The sequence below is a fragment of the Lissotriton helveticus genome, chromosome 2_1 (assembly GCF_964261635.1).
Source record: "Lissotriton helveticus chromosome 2_1, aLisHel1.1, whole genome shotgun sequence".
Lineage (NCBI taxonomy): Eukaryota > Metazoa > Chordata > Amphibia > Caudata > Salamandridae > Lissotriton > Lissotriton helveticus.
Window position 1 is genome coordinate 6,938,200 of NC_136059.1, and position 16,765 is coordinate 6,954,964.

General features: G+C 48.1%; 1 protein-coding gene across 2 annotated transcripts in view; it reads left to right on the plus strand.

Annotated features, from left to right (window-relative positions):
* The window catches only part of LOC144819174 (phospholipase A2 inhibitor and Ly6/PLAUR domain-containing protein-like), a 136,065-nt gene extending 126,398 nt beyond the window's left edge, over window positions 1-9,667 (plus strand). For both annotated transcript variants that reach the window (XM_078677147.1, XM_078677148.1), the window contains exon 5: window positions 8,356-9,667. In XM_078677147.1, coding sequence (XP_078533273.1) covers window positions 8,356-8,480 — 125 coding nt within the window. In that variant the 3' untranslated portion in view covers window positions 8,481-9,667. The remainder of the gene's footprint in view (window positions 1-8,355) is intronic.
* Window positions 9,668-16,765: the final 7,098 nt, after the last annotated feature.

Consider the following 16,765-nt stretch of genomic DNA (forward strand, 5'->3'; position numbering starts at 1 on the left):
GGAGCAGAGACTGAAGTCTGGAGAGTCAGGGCGACATGTACCTAAACCCTATCTAGTATCTAATGTTTAGAGAACATGTTGATATAAACTAAAAGCTATCGGGGTAAAGGCTAACAGACTCCAAGACTGGTGCATGCATTATTCTACATGTAGTGCGTGTTGAGGAATATTAAATGACCATTAATACAGTATTTCTCTTACATGGAGACGTAAAGGCTAGACTGTGACGGAAACTATTGATGCGATTCAGTAGTTTAGGAATGCAGAGAAGGAGGGCTGGACTGATAACTAGAATCATAACATACTCTTGGCAGACTCGTAGGCAGAGCCAGGCCGAGCCGGGCACTGTGAGGCAGGAAGTAAGTGAAGGGTCGAGGATACAGGTGGGGGCTGTATCGCTCCTCAGCGAGGGCTCAGGAGACAGGAGCTGAATCTGGTGTCCAGGCCCTTTTGAGGCCTAGAAACGGGGACTTTTCAATGAAATAACGTGCACACTGAGAAACGTGGCAACGTAACTTTACATAGGCCTAATATTCGTAGTATTCACGAGAACTGGAAACTGGCATACTAGAGATGGACACAGCTGTAATTGCGTCTTTAATCGATCATGGGGAATACATATGCATATTAATCATGCACACATAACATAAGATGGGGAACACGTAGGGACACAGAACATGGCAAAATTTACTTTTCCACAAATAGACACCCCATGTCCGCGGAGGAAGGAGAGGACCCTGTATCTCTTAGTGCACGTGCCTAACCCCCTCACATTCCAGCTCATAAACTTGTAACCCATAATGCGTACCCCATCCCGTCCCGCTTTACCTTCTCACTTCCAGAGCCATCCCCCTCCAGTGCCCGATCTGTGATACAATCAATGCCAACAACAGTCCCCGTAAACATTCCCTTCAAGCAATCCCTCCTCCCCCCTCCCACGAGCAATATAGCGGCAACAACCAAACATGCCCATATGCCCTTTCCCTGCCGGTGCCAGGACGTACACAGCCACCCCATTTGCCCAACTAGGCAAAGTTTACTCAGAAACAAGAGCAAGTTCCTCCCACCCCCCCATCCCGACTCCCTACAAGGCCCAATTCAAGACATCCTCACCGGGCTCATACCATCAATTACCAGACATTTTACTCTCCCACATCCTCATACCTTTACCACCCCCTACCCCTCACTCATTCCATGCCCTCTAGAAACCCCCCCCCCCACTCACGTCCTGCTTCATGCAACCTCCCCCTACCTTCCTGAGGCTCTCTCACAAAGAATGGAGCTTTTGTCAGGGATCGCCGCAGCAGTTAGTGACACGTCCTCTGTCGGGACCGGCAGGGTGTCGGGGACCAAGACCTCCTCATTTCCTGCGGACGTCGAGGGCACCGTTCCATTACCCCCTCCGGGAGGCTCCAGCAGCAAGGCTCCATCCGCTCCCACCAGCACTCTACGCCTCTCCCCGCTTGCAGCTGCCTCGGACCGTTGTCTTTTTCTGTTCGTCCGCCTCCTCGGGGCTCGAGTTCCCCACGTGCTGCGGTTTCCTCCCCGTTCGCCAGGCGGCAGGTCGTCCCCCTGAATCTCCAACCATTCCCAGACCTCTTCCGGGCATTCGAAGAAATGAGCCTTCCACTGGGCCAGCACCTTCAATGTAGCCGGGTATAGTAACATGTACTCTAGGCCCATCTTCCGGAGTTTCTGTTTGACTCCCAGGAAGGATTTCCTTTGCTCTTCGACTTGCTGGGTGTAATCTGGGTAAATGGAGATTCTGCTGTTTTCATAGGAGAGGTTCGCCGATTCCCTTGCCGCCTTAAGAATACAGTCTCGGTCTCTGTAATTGAGAATGTTGGCAATCAGGGCCCGCGGATGAGCCCCCGGCCACGGCGGAGGGACCAGCGCTCTGTGGGCTCGCTCTATTACAAAGACCTCCGAGAGACCCCTCGGGCACAGCTGCATTCTAATCCAGTCCTCTAGGAAGCATTCTGCATTTCCAGCCACTGCCCGCTCCGGCACGCCTAGGACCCTGATGTTGCTGCGGCGCTCCCTCCCTTCTGCGTCCTCCGCTCTTCTCTCCAGTACTCTGGTCGTAACCTTGAGTTGAGCAACATTTTTTTGAGAGACGCTACCTCCCCTTGCAGCTGTGTTATGTTGCCCTCCCCGTCGGAGACTTTGTCGGCCACCTTCCGTAGGTCCGTCCGCAGTAAATTGACATCTATTGAGACAGACTCTATTTGGCGTTCCAGTGCCGAGTGTGAACTCTGGATCGCCTTCAAGAGCTCTGCACGGGAGGGCTCCCCGGGCACCTCCGCCCCCTCTTCTTGACCCGACTGTCGCGTGATCCTCTGGGATGGGAGCCTTTGAGTGGTATACTGTGTTATGGTGTTCGGCTGCATGGAGCACGACATTCTGTCTTTATGCATTTCGGGTGCCTCGGGTATCCCTTTCCACTCCCCGGTGGGCTGCCAGACCTTCAGTGGTTATTGACTGCACCGCCTTTAGGGCAGCGTTGGACCCCAGGTCCCAGGAAACCTCCACGCAGACCACACGTATATCAGCCACCGCTACTCTTCCAGGGGTCAGTGACTGACCAGTCTCACTCCACTACATCGAGGTGTCCCCCACTGTCCTTAGCCACCACATCCAATAATCCATGGTCGTGCCCCCTCTCTGCTCCACTCACCATGCACCACCACTTCAGTAGGGAGGAGGCCCCCCAGGCCGCAGGTAGGCCTCACCCCTCGTGTGTTACACTAGGTGTCTCCGCCACGACAGGCCCCTCCTCCAAGGGGAGCGCCCTCTCCGCTAAGGTCCTTTGGGGGGCCAGCCCAACCGCTTCTCCGGTCAACAGCCGGCGCCCTCTGGTAGGCTGCATCTTGTCGGCAAGCCCCTATGCTGAGAGCTCTTCGCCGGCCCTCCCTCAGGGGTGGCTTATTCCTCTGTGTTGCGTCCCACACCGCTGCCACTCTGGACCATGTCCTTAGGCTGTGTGGCCAGTCCGAGCAATGCAGGGGGATCAAGGACAGCAGCCAGGTCCTACACCTGCTCCCAGGACTGCGATCGGCGACCCGGGTTGAAGGGGACTCCGCGGCAGTGCGTCACCCCAAACGTCCACTCACTCCAGGTCTCCCCTACCTGAGTCCGCTGTTCAGGGGCAGGTCCTGCACCTTGAGCCGACTCCGGCGACAGCCTGCTCCAAGATTCTCCAGGGGCGGTGCAATCAGGCCTATCACGACATCCAGGCCCTTAAGGGCCACTACCACGCCCTGCGGCGGCTGGCGTAAGGAGTCACCCCCGCACCACCTAGCCAATCGTCCCACTCGCCTGGCCCCTACGCCCGGGGATCTATGCGAGCAGCAGGCCCCCCGCCGGCGGCTTCGATCTTCTGGCCCGGCCGCGAGCGCTGTTGTCTGCTGATCCCGGGGGCCCCCGCCTCCGGGTACACAGACCTATGTCCCGGGCCTCGCCCTGTGTCAGGCCACCACCACCGCCTCACTGCTGGGTCTGCCGGTCCCCAGTGGCGTCACTAGGGTTGGTGTCACCCGTTGCGGGTAACTAATGGTGTCACCCCCTCACAACTTACCGGATGGACCAACTCACCCTCTGCCTGCACCATGTCCCCTCTGCCTGCACCATCTCTCCCTCTGTCCGCTCCATCTCACCTTCGCCTGCACCATTTCACCCCCTGCCTGCACCATCTTTCCCTCAGCCTACACCATCTCACCCTCTGCCTGCACCATCTCCCCTCTGCCTGCACTATCTCCCCTCTGGTTGCACCATCTCTCCCTGTGTCCACACCATCTCCCCTCCGCCTGCATCATCTCTCCCTCTGCCTGCACCATCTCTCCCTCTGCCTGCACCATCTCCCCTCCTCCTGCAACATCTCTCCCTCTGTCTGCACCATCTCCCGTCCGCCTGCACCATCTCACCGCCTGCCTGCACCATCCCTCCCTCTGCCTGCACCATCTCCCCTCTGCCTGCACCATCTCTCCCTTTGTCCACACTATCTCCCCTCTTCCTGGACCATCTCTCCCTCTGCCTGCACCATCTCTCCCTCTATATGCGTATCAAGAGAGAGAGAGAGGACCAGATAGCTAGTCCGTATCCCCGTGGTTTATATATATTTAATCAAAAGGAGACTAGCTCATCAACTACTAAGTTAAGGAACTCAAATATGTTTTGTCAGGGGGTAGGAACACCTTGTAGTTGTGTTCATGAAGCCCTCACCCACCAACCGTCAGCCAATCGTCACATTTTACAGAATTATATAATTTCAGTGAATTATTGAAAATTAAAAAAAATAATGTATGACACCATGGATGTGCAATATACAATTTGAAACAACTACTGAAAGAGGGTTATCATTATGACCCAATAGCTATACACATTGATTTGGTGAACAACCTTTACAACGCAACTTTTACCACGGAGTGCCTTTACAACGCGGTATTTACAACGCAAACCATTACAACGCATTGCGCTGGGGGGCGCTCTAGGATAGGGAATACGTTTAATTTACTATCCAACACCTTCCCTAGTGTCCACGGGGACTGGAGTTGGAATAGTAAATTAAACTTTTCACTATCCAGCGCCCCAAAGCACTATGCGTTGTAAAGGTTTGCGATGTAAAAACCGCGTTGTAAAGGCATGCGTTGTAATGTCATATATCCCATTGATTTCACCAGATCTGGTACCTTAATTGATTGTCTGGGCACCACAGACATGCTCAGGGCAAAATATCCCTCCCTACCCACGTTAATCACTTGGCTTGCCAGGTCCTAGTTGTCACTGGGCATGCAGTATGCCCTGCAGTCATGCCATGGGCTCAGTATGCTGATTGATACCAATATAGGCACACATCCCCCCTGGGCACGGCCACATGGCTCAGTTCAATGGAGCTAACATTGCTAAAGATATGTAACTTTTTTCATCTTAGATATGTTAACACCAGCAACACTTTGCCGACGTGAAAGACAGAAGATAGTCCCAAACAACCCCGTTGTTGATTTCACCACTTCCTCTATGCTTCTCCATGGCTCTCTAACATCCTGAATCCATGAGTCATCCTCATCCTCGAGGGGGAATCTACCTTCAGACTGACCGCGAGTCTAATGGTGGTACAGGGCACTTTGGTGGCCGATTCCCTGTTTCCATAAATACCATGTACCAGAGTAAAATGCTGCCAGTACTGTGAAACCTAGTACGGAACTGGCTCCTGAAATCTGCAGCCTGTGCACACCCTGTAGGTCTGAGGTAACGGAGTCTGATTGAACGAACTCCGTCACTCATTCGAAAATTACCTGCTCCAGTATGACCCAGTAAACACATGCTAATAAGCAGGTGCAGTACAGACGTCATGGCTGGTGTCCTACTGTGTCCCCCTCGGGGTTCCCTCATCGAGCTGACTTTGGCACAAATCTGGCGAATAACGGTGGTCAGGCGGACGTACCGTCCTGCGCCAGCGACAAACTCAAAACATTAAACGACTGCCCATTCTTCCCCCAGGCGCCCACTGTCAGTGATGTGTGATCCCTGCGAGCTGTTATCTATTGGCAAACATGCAAGTCAGTATGCCGGGAAAAAACAAGTATATCGGGAAAACTACGCACAGGAATGTCCTCGCGCCAGTGTCCAAGGTAAACGAAGTTGCGTTGAGCAAAAACCTGAAGGGTATGGATTGGCGGAGATTAGCTGTGTTACATACACAGCGTAACCTAACCAGATGGTGTCACCCCAGGTGAGGGTGTCACCCGGTGCGGTCCGCATCCCCCGCGCCCCCTTAGTGACGCCACTGCGCCGGTCCCACACACGACCTCCCCCGCATCCGATTGCACCCGCGGGGGGTCGGTCCCAGCCATTATGCCCCTCCGTAAATTCAGGGCAGGTTCAGGGATTTTGGCAAGTCCTCCCCGGCGCTCCGCTGAGTGCGCCCACCGCTGCCGCGTTTCTGGATGGGGGCTCCACCTACCAGGTCGGGACCCCCGCAAGGCTACTCAGGACCGTGACACTCCGAGAGCAGGATCCAGCGAGACGTTGATGCCGGTGCAGCTCCCGGACCCTCCAGAGCTCCACAGGCCCTCTCTCGCCAGGCGTTGTTTTTGTCTCCGGTCTCAGGCCTCAATCCTCGGCCTCCCGTAATTTCCAGTCCGGGGCTCCTCTGCTCAGTGAAATCCCTCGGCGCCACCAGGCACAGGGTGCCTGAAAACTTTCCCGGTGATGCCCCCAGGCGCTAGTAAGTCACGACGTGATCGATTCGGCCCCTCCTGAGCCCTCACAGGATGTTCTTACAGGATTTCTGGGCCGTTATGCAGGGAGCCGGAGGAGCTCACGTCCTGTCGGCCATGCTGCTTCGGATTTTTGTAAATTGACACTGATGGGCGCATCACCAAGATGAAGAGGTATTTTAAGGACTATGCAAAAATATCCAAGAGCACCAGAGGTGTTAGAATAAAGAGATAAGAGATACAAATAAAAAAAGTTTTATTTTCTGTCATGAACGTGGTACACATCATTACAACATTTGCAGAAAAGCAACTGAGCATTTTTGGGTTTTGTTAATCAATTGAATTAACAAGTAAAGTGTTCAATATTTACTGTAAATGACAAAGGTAAACAATGATTGCAATCTCCATAAAATAATGTGTATGATTGACATTTATTTTTGACAAGGTAAAGCTGAAATGTTGATCTACCAGGCAGGCCCACAGTGTCCTTGTTCAAGGCAAACCTCCTAATTCCCACCTTAAAGACACGTATGGACCTTTTGTGACACTCAACCTTGAATAAGGAAATCAAAAGGGGGAGTGAAGAGGTGGTGCCGATGGGCACCGAGGTGGGCACGTCCTCCTCTTAACAGGGATTCAGGTCAATCAAACAAGGGCCACCTCACATTGGGTGGGTGTATATCCGGATGTCATTGGAATACACCTTCGTTGTTAAAATACCCCTCACACACCAAAAGGGCCCTTGGTGTCATGCTTCATCATCGGGGTCTTCCCGTCCCGCTGCGGGGCGGGGCAGTGCTGCGACAGGCGGATACGCCGGAGCACCTTTAGATGGAAGTGCTATGTGTTTGGAGTGAGTGTCAGTGGGGTCAGGAGTGATATATTAGTGAGCTGTTAAAAAATACCTGGCCTAGTGGAAAAAATAAATTTTATTAAACACTGGCTGGTATTGTTAAAAGAAAAGTGAAGCGGAGAGATGGAGCTAATTAATGGTCTCTCTCTCCTATGTGGGTCAACATGTTTTGAGGCGCAAGGCCTCTTCATCAGGACCTTAGGGGAGATCCCCCTGTCACTCACTAGTGTTTTCTCCACAAAGGTAGAAAAGGTGTATATACAAAAAAGTGAAAAAAGAGACTATGTGTGTAAATACAATTAATAATTACAACACTTTTATGCTACCACACTAATAATGTAGTATGCTTATCAATGGAGGAATTAATGCCTCATGAGCCAGCTTTAGAAAAAAGTGGAAAAAAAAAATATCAAACCACGGAAGCAGCAGACGAAGGAGGAAGCACAAGCGTGCAAGGGGCTCATTGGGACCCCACTATACCCTTCTGTCTAAAGCTGGCTCATGAGGCATTAATTCCTCCATTGATAAGCATACTACATTATTAGTGTGTTAGCATAAAAGTGTTGTAATTATTAATTGTATTTACACACATAGTCTCTTTTTTCACTTTTTTGTATATACACCTTTTCTACCTTTGTGGAGAAAACACTAGTGAGTGACAGGGGGATCTCCCCTAAGGTCCTGACGAAGAGGCCTTGCGCCTCGAAACATGTTGACCCACATAGGAGAAAGAGCCCATTAATTAGCTCCATCTCTCCGCTTCACTTTTCTTTTAACAATACCAGCCAGTGTTTAATAAAATTTCTTTTTTCCACTAGGCCAGGTATTTTTTAATAACTCACTAATATATCACTCCTGACCCCACTGACACTCACTCCAAACACATAGCACTTCCATCTAAAGGTGCTCCGGCGTATCCGCCTGTCGCAGCACTGCCCCGCCCCGCAGCGGGACGGGAAGACCCCGATGATGAAGCATGACACCAAGGGCCCTTTTGGTGTGTGAGGGGTATTTTAACAAAGAAGGTGTATTCCAATGACATCCGGATATACACCCACCCAATGTGAGGTGGCCCTTGTTTGATTGACATGACTCAACCTTGAATGCCAGGCCCTGTAATCAGTACAAGGTTGCTTTCAACAACTACCATTGTTTGTATTATTGGCCAATTTGAGATCTTGGGAACTGTGGACCAGGATGGGCATATTTCTTTCCTAGATGGAGAAAATATTTATGAAACAGCATTGATAATGACTGATTATTGTCTGTGTGTTTTTTCCACAGGTGAAACTTCGAAACAGTTTAGCATGGCAGGATGTGCTTCTCAGGATTACTGTGAATTATTTTACCTACCGGGGGTCCAAGTCTACAGTTATAATTTACAGTGCTCACCTGCCGAGAAGCTTTGAGACCATTATTCAAACCTCTGACGCAATCACACCCTGGCTTAGTAATAGTCGGAAAACATTCCTAAAGCTTTAAAAGTCTCTTAAAACAGAGGGTCATATTATCAAGAAAGGGCGATACATTATTGCCGCTTTTATCGGCAGAAAACTGCCACTAAAGCGGCGATAATGGGCTTGATAATATACCCTTGTGAATTCCAATAGAAGCCCAGGTTAACACCTGTAAGATTGAAGCAGATGAACTCATGTCCGCCTCCCTGGGACACAGAATACAAGGAAGCAATGTGCGTAGTACTGCTCATGCCGCCATGTTGTTTATGTGCCACTGGCCTTTATATTCAGCCATGTATAGTGCCTGGGCGCCTCAGAGGGAATCCTCTCCTTGGTGCATTGAGTGACTGAAGCCCTGGCACTGCAACCACTCGAAGATACTGGCTTGGGATCAGATAAGATTCTCCTTCTGATGGGATACTAATGCTGACTTAATGTTTAACCATGAAAGAAACTTAATTCAAGTGTTATCCCTCTATTTGAAATAACTTCACCTAAATGATGATGGTTTAGTCTATGTACATCCTGCCAAGAGATATAAATACAAATTACATATCAAGTCCCGGTGTTGACATGTGATACACAGGGAGTGTAACACGCTGCTGCATGCTTAAACACTGGCTGATTTTGAATTTCAGACTCCTTCAATTTTATAACTTCCTTTTTACCACTGAACACAGTTCAATTATAAACAATTCTGTACCAGAACCAGATAGAAATGTTTACCCTCCTGTCTGAGATGCAGCAGGTCGGTTTGGATCACAGTATTGATAATCAGCCGTTTGGGCCTGTTCTTGAGTTCAGCCATCAGTGACCACTCTTGCAAGACTCCCAACAATCTAACCAGCTTTAGACAGTGAAACCCTACTATTTGCTCCTGGATATTCCTGCTTTGTTCCTCTTTCTTAGCCTCAGAGGCAAACACCTCTCTGAATATGAAGATCATGGAAATATCTACCCCATTGTCAAAACGGAAGAATGCAGAGTTACGAGTTTATATCCTCAATTGTAATATGCTCTGTAATCCAGCAATTGGTGTGAATCATGCAGTAGCAAAAAAAAAAAAAAGCAAAAGCAATATATAGCTGCTTTATACTTTACACTGAAAAAATGAATAAACTTTAGTTGACACTGCTGCATCTACTATGGGTCTGTGTTTTTTATGGATAGCTATTGGTTGAGTTTTCAATAAGAGAGGTACTGTAAAAGGAATACAAGTAAATAAACAGCTATATAGAAAAGTTTATGTAAAAGACAGAATTAAACATCCATGTTATTAATGCTACACCCACAATGGAATGAAGAACTCTGATGATATCGTCATTGACATCGAACCATTGTGGATGCCATGGCTGTCATAACTGTGAACTCCAATCTAATATGAGTTGCACCAAAGTAAAATTTGACTGTCTCACAAGTAAATAGTAGATGTTAGATTAGTTTAAAAATCTGGGTCTACCATTAGCTGAGTACGCCTTAACATTTTGACGCTAATCCCAGAATTAAGGGGTCTACTAGGATGGCAGGCTGGGACCGGCTGCCAGTGGTGCAGCGGTTCTGCACCGCCAATTATGATGCCACTGCCACCCTATAAGTAACACCCGCCACAATGCAATATATGCATGTTGTGCATTGGCATGCACAATGTGACAGGCACAGCAAGGTGCCTGCTACCACGTGCATGCTAATGTTGGGAGGTACCATGGGTACCCCCCAAGTGCTGCCCCCACCCAACTGGGGGCCAAGAACAGGCCCCCAAAGAAACATCTGCATGCCTTTCCATGGCTGAGTTGCCGCCATGGAAAGGTATTAAAAATGCTACATCATAAAATGGATGGCGGTGCCTGCAATGCACCGACTCCATGTTATGGGCCTTTTCAGCCCGGTAGGCAATCGGGACTATCGCCCAACAGCGGAAACGCAGCGGACGGTCTTTCCATCTGCTGCTGTGCCCCCGCCATGCTAATGTGGCGGGGGGTAAGAGTCCATTCGGCAGGGTGTTTTGGCGGTCGGATCTCTACCGCCGTTAGTGCAGTGGTGATCCACCCGCCATCCTAATAGACCCCTAAGTCTTTAACACATATCTTAAATCTCCTTATCATGATTGGGGATAAAACAAGAATTTACCAGGTCTATTGGTGACCCAGATGTCTCATAGCAATCTTCTCATTTACTTGGTCAGAAGCCATCTCTCAAAATCTTCATAAAGCAAGAAAGTGGGTAAATAATACAGAATACAAGTTGCGATGACCCCTGCAAGATATTCCACTATGTTCTCCAGCTTAACTTTGACACCGTTGATGAACACCTCTTCCCATAAATTTCATTTATTTTACATCTCCCTTCTACTCAGTATGCAATAATTAATTCAATCATCACTGTCAAATCTGGATCACTCCCAGAGTTACATTAACACACAATGGTATTTTTCAGTACATGTAGACACTAGGAATATTGCCCGGCTGTCCAACATATCATTTGTACTCTTATATCATGCAGCTATATCTCAAGTTAATATCAGCAGCTGTTATAAAATCTTACCTGGGCCATCATTTCATCATGGATATATGCAGTTCAAGAGTAAAGTCTACCAAATCTGAGATATAATTTGTGGAACACTAGCAACACCTTGTAGACTTTCTAAACTACATGCAGCACAAAATGTTTTCCACTCTACAAATGTCATGGCCCTTGGTCTGTATATTTTTCCATGACTCTCCATCAAGAGGCAGATAAAAGCCCCAGACTGTCACTTGGACTCATGAACTGTATCAAACCTATGTTCTCAATAGATAATTTCATCTGGTGTCAGTACAATCTTGTGCTCACTGGTTTCTTATTCCCATAGTTACTAATGTAAAATATGTCTTCCATGTTGAGACCTAGCTGATAACTCTCCCCTAGTCCCACACACACTTGCCAGTCTAAACTGTTTCTCACTCATGATTGTCATGCAATTTGCATTTCTATGTCTATTTCTCATCCATAACAACTAACACAACTTCCTAGCTGAAAAAACACACCTTATGTGACAGAGTCCTACCTACTTGTAGCAGACACTGCATACACTGAAGATTCTTCTTTACTATGGTTTTTGGAGGTGAATAGATGGATCTATACTGATGTTGTCTAATTCCACGTTTCAAGTCACAGATCAGGAAATCAGATTCTGCAGTCTTTATGTATAGAATGTCAAACCTGAGATTGAAGGTGTGAGCATCCCTCGGGAGGCCACTAACAGCATTCTAATTTGTACATCTCTAAATAAATCCATAGTGGGTACATACAGCCTGATTCATGTAGCCAAAAGCGCTCGCAAAAGGGCCAGATTCTGAGAATCTGGCCCTTTGCGAGTGCGATTTTTGCATTTGGTATTCACAATCCCAAATGCAAAAATCGCTATGTAAGAATTCGCATATTTGCGAGGAATGGCATTTAAGGAATCTCTAATAGAGATTCCTCAAATGCTATTCATGACACAAAAATAAATTGCGATTTTGCACTTTTGGGCCGCTATTTACCGAGAGGTCAGACCTCTCGGTAAATTGCAAAAACTCAGAAAAATGCTTTTAAAAGCATTTTTCTAAGTTGCATGTTGCACACACACATGTCCTTTGGACATGTGTGTGCGCAACACCTGTTCAAATGTGCATTTTAGGGGTGCTACAGGGTGTCCTTTGGACACCCCTGGCACTCTTAAAATCGCTATCTGATTTGCGAGTAGCAAATTGCTACTCGCAAATGAGGGATACTCCCCATTCATTCCTATGGGCCTTTTGGCCCATAGGAATGAATGGGGAGCTATTCCTTTTTTTGCGAGTAGCAATTTTCTACTCGCAAATAGAGATCATGTAGGAATCGCTATTTATTTAGCAATTCCTACATGAATGCCGTTTTGCGTGTCCTCAATAGCGAGTCGCTATGATTCGCTATTAGGGCCACGCAAAACGGCCCGTACATGAATCAGGCTGATAGTACATTAACTCCTTTGGTGCGTCGGACGGCGTACCAGTGCTGATGTGCATCGGACGGCCCCTGGCCATCCTCGCACTTGGCACAGGGAATCCCTCTGGTGCAGGCACCAGATGGAATCCCTTAATCTCCCAAGAGCCTCGGGACCTGGGGAAGAGCTTCTCCAGCTCCCAAGGCTGCCTGCTTTGTTTCCCTGAAATGACGATAAGCGTGCATGTCGCTCTAACGTCACTTCAGTGAAATCGAAACTGAAATGAGCCAAGAGGCGCATTTCAGTTTTGCTTTCAACATGCTCAGGGGGTATCTCAGCCCCCTGAGCATGTAGAAAGTCAGAAGAGGTATTGTTGGAAAGTGGAGAATCTCGCCTTTCCAATGGTAACCCCCCCTAGTGGATCCCTGCTTGGGGATCACCCCAGGAGGGTGATCCCCTTGCAGGGATCCACTTACTAGGAACCAGGGAGGGAGATGTGGCCCCTTTTGTGCAAAGTCAGTATTTCTGCTCCCCCCCGGGGGGCAGATGGTGGCAGTAGTCCCCAATCTGCCCCCCCCCAGGGGGGCAGAAAGCCCACTAGATACCAGTTGTTTGTTTTACTTCCAAATAGGGGAAGGGGCTGCCCAATATGGGCATGTCAATACCCCCACCCCCTGCTGCAATATGACAGTAATTCTGCCCCCCCCTCGGGGCAGATGGGGGCAGTAGCCCAAATCTAACCCCAGGCATTTATTAATGTGCCAATGCCCCCACCCCTCCCCCCACAAAGTTCCATTATTTCTGCCCACCCTTGGGAGAGGTGGGGGCAGTAGCCCCCAATATGTCCCACTGGGGGGTGGGGGGGGGGCAGAAAACACCATAGAAGCCATTGATATTGTTTTATAAGCTCTGGGTGGGGGCTGCCCAGAATGGGCATGTAAACCCCCTCACTACCCCCAAAATAAAACAAAATACTTTCTTCCCCCCAGTAGTCAGTTTGGGGAAATAGCCAAAGATCTGGCCACCCGGGGGGGGGGCGCAGAAAGCGCCTGGAGGTTTTTTTTTTTAAAGGTAGGGGTGGGGGCTGCCCAGAATGGGCATATTAATGCCCCCACCCCAAAATAAAAAATACTTCAGTCTTTCTGCCCCCGGGAGGCAGATGGGAAAATAGCACCTTATAGCCACCAGGGATTTATTTTTCACAGTTCGGGTTTGGGGCTGCCCAGAATGGGCATGCCAATGCCCCCACCCACCCCAAAAAATGCCACACTCTTTCTGGCCTTCCCAGGAGCCAGATGGGAAGTAGCACCTGATCTGCACCCGTGGGATCAGAGAGCCCAACTATGCATCAGCGATTATGGCAGCTTTTTTATACGTAGGAGTGGGGGCTGACCAGAATGGGCATCCCCAAGGCTCCGATACCCCCAAAAGAATAGCCACAGTCTTTCTGCCCCCCCCCCAGGGCATATTGGGGCAATAGCCCCTGATTTCCCCCTCCGCAGAGCAGCAGAAACCCCACTAGGCTCTGACTTTTTTTTCGGAATGTGCTTTCCTGTGGTTTTTGGGTCCAAGCACAGCGGGCACCTAGGGAAACTTAGCAAGCCTGTATATTTCTGAAACCCAGACAGTACTGGGAATCAAGGATGGGGTGACTTGTGTGGCTCTCACTAGGTTATGTTACCCAGAATCCCTTGCAAACCTCAAACTTAGTTTAAAAAACTAATTTTCCTCATATTTCTGTGACAGAAAGTTCTGGGGTCTGCATGGATCCACAAAATTCTACCCACCACGTAGTTACCAAAGTCTTCAGAGAAAATTGGTACCTCACTTGTGTGGGTAGGCCTAGTGCCTGTGACAGGAAACAGCCCATAATGTTACAATGGACACACCACATTTTCACAGTGAAAACAGGCCCTTTGTTTGCAAAGTGCCTTGCTGTAGACTTCGAACCCTGGCTCTGCCGGCATCTAGGGAAACCAAGCAAACCTATACATTTTTTAAAGTAGATACCCAGGGGAATCCAGCATGGGGTGACTTGTCTGGCTTTCACAAGGTTCTGTTACCAGAATCCCTTGCAAACCTCAAGCTTTGTAAAAAACAAAACATTTTCCTCAAATTTCTGTGGTAGAAAGTTCTGAAATCTGTGTGGATCCACAAAATTTGACACATCCTGCACTCCCCAAACTCTTGCCAAAAAAATGGAACCTCACTTCTGTGGGTAGGCTTAGTGTCCACAGCATAAAACAGCCAAAAACAATGTGTGGACACACCACATTTTCACAGTGAAAACTGACCCTTTTTTGCAATGTACCTAGCTGTAGATTTTGAACCCTAGCTCTGCCTGCACCTAGCTAAACATAGGAAACAAGACACCCAGGGATATACAGGATGGAGTGAATTGTCTGGCTCTCGGCAGGTTCTGTTACCCATAATCCCTTGCAAACCTCAAACTTTGTAAAAAAAACACATTTTCCTCACATTTCTGTAATGGAAAGTTGTGGAACCTGCATAAAGCGACAAATTTCCTACCACCCAACGTTTTCCCAGGTCTCCCCATAAAAATGGTACCTCACTCCTGTGGGTGGGTCAATTATCCGCGACAGGCAAGGGCCCAAAACGTATTGAGGAGACATCAAAACAACCTGGTTTTGCAAGGGGCTCATCTGGGTTTTTGGGGCCGAGCTGGGCGGCATCCTGGGAAACCTACAAAACCCACACATTTCTGAAAACTAGACAGCCGGGGGAGTCCATCGAGGTATGACTTGCGTGGATCCCCCAATGTTTTCCTACCCAGAACCCCCTGCAAACATCAGATTTAGCTGAAAAAACATATTTTCCTTATATTTTTGGGTGGAATCATCATGCCGCAACAAATGTCCTACCCCACAGCGTTGCTCTTAGTGTCCTTAGTAAAATGATACCTCACTTGTGTTGGTGTCCAATACAGATTTAGCTAAAAACTTTTTTTTTTTTTTAATGTAGCGCTTAGAATTCTCAGCGCCATACACTTAATCCCTATGTTTTTGGCTCTTCCTTGTGACATGCACTTGCCCCACCCTCACAGTGAGGTATCATTTCACTCTGAACTGCAAAATAACTTACAAAACATTGCTTGTAACTTAAACAAAAACAATATACCTATCTTTTCATTTATATTTCCAACTCTTAGTTTGCACATGAGCCCTGCAAAACATAAACGATCCTCTAAATAAACAAAGCCAAATTCAAGAATGTGAACCTCAACAAACACATGTTGCAAGTAAGAAACAGCTTTAAAATATCCCAAACCGTAACCTTTAAAATTTATTAAAAAGTACCCCAACCTAAAGTACTAATATTATAAATGAAACATTAAACACTTCTGCCCTCCCCCCCCACCCCCAGGGCATATTGGGGCAATAGCCCCTGATTTCCCCCTCCGCAGAGCAGCAGAAACCCCACTAGGCTCTGACTTTTTTTTCGGAATGTGCTTTCCTGTAGTTTTTGGGTCCAAGCACAGCGGGCACCTAGGGAAACTTAGCAAGCCTGTATATTTCTGAAACCCAGACAGTACTGGGAATAAAGGATGGGGTGACTTGTGTGGCTCTCACTAGGTTATGTTACCCAGAATCCCTTGCTAACCTCAAACTTAGTTTAAAAAACTAATTTTCCTCATATTTCTGTGACAGAAAGTTCTGGGGTCTGCATGGATCCACAAAATTCTACCCACCACGTAGTTACCAAAGTCTACAGAGAAAATTGGTACCTCACTTGTGTGGGTAGGCCTAGTGCCTGTGACAGGAAACAGCCCATAATGTTACAATGGACACACCACATTTTCACAGTGAAAACAGGCCCTTTGTTTCCAAAGTGCCTTGCTGTAGATTTCGAACCCTGGCTCTGCCGACATCTAGGGAAACCAAGCAAACCTATACATTTTTTTAAAGTAGATACCCAGGGGAATCCAGCATGGGGTGACTTGTCTGGCTTTCACTAGGTTCTGTTACCAGAATCCCTTGCAAACCTCAAGCTTTGTAAAAAACAAAACATTTTCCTCAAATTTCTGTGGTAGAAAGTTCTGGAATCTGTGTGGATCCACATAATTTGACACATCCTGCACTCCCCAAACTCTTGCCAAAAAAATGGAACCTCACTTCTGTGGGTAGGCTTAGTGTCCACAGCATAAAACAGCCAAAAACAATGTGTGGACACACCACATTTTCACAGTGAAAACTGACCCTTTTTTGCAAAGTACCTAGCTGTAGATTTTGAACCCTAGCTCTGCCTGCACCTAGCTAAACATAGGAAACGAGAC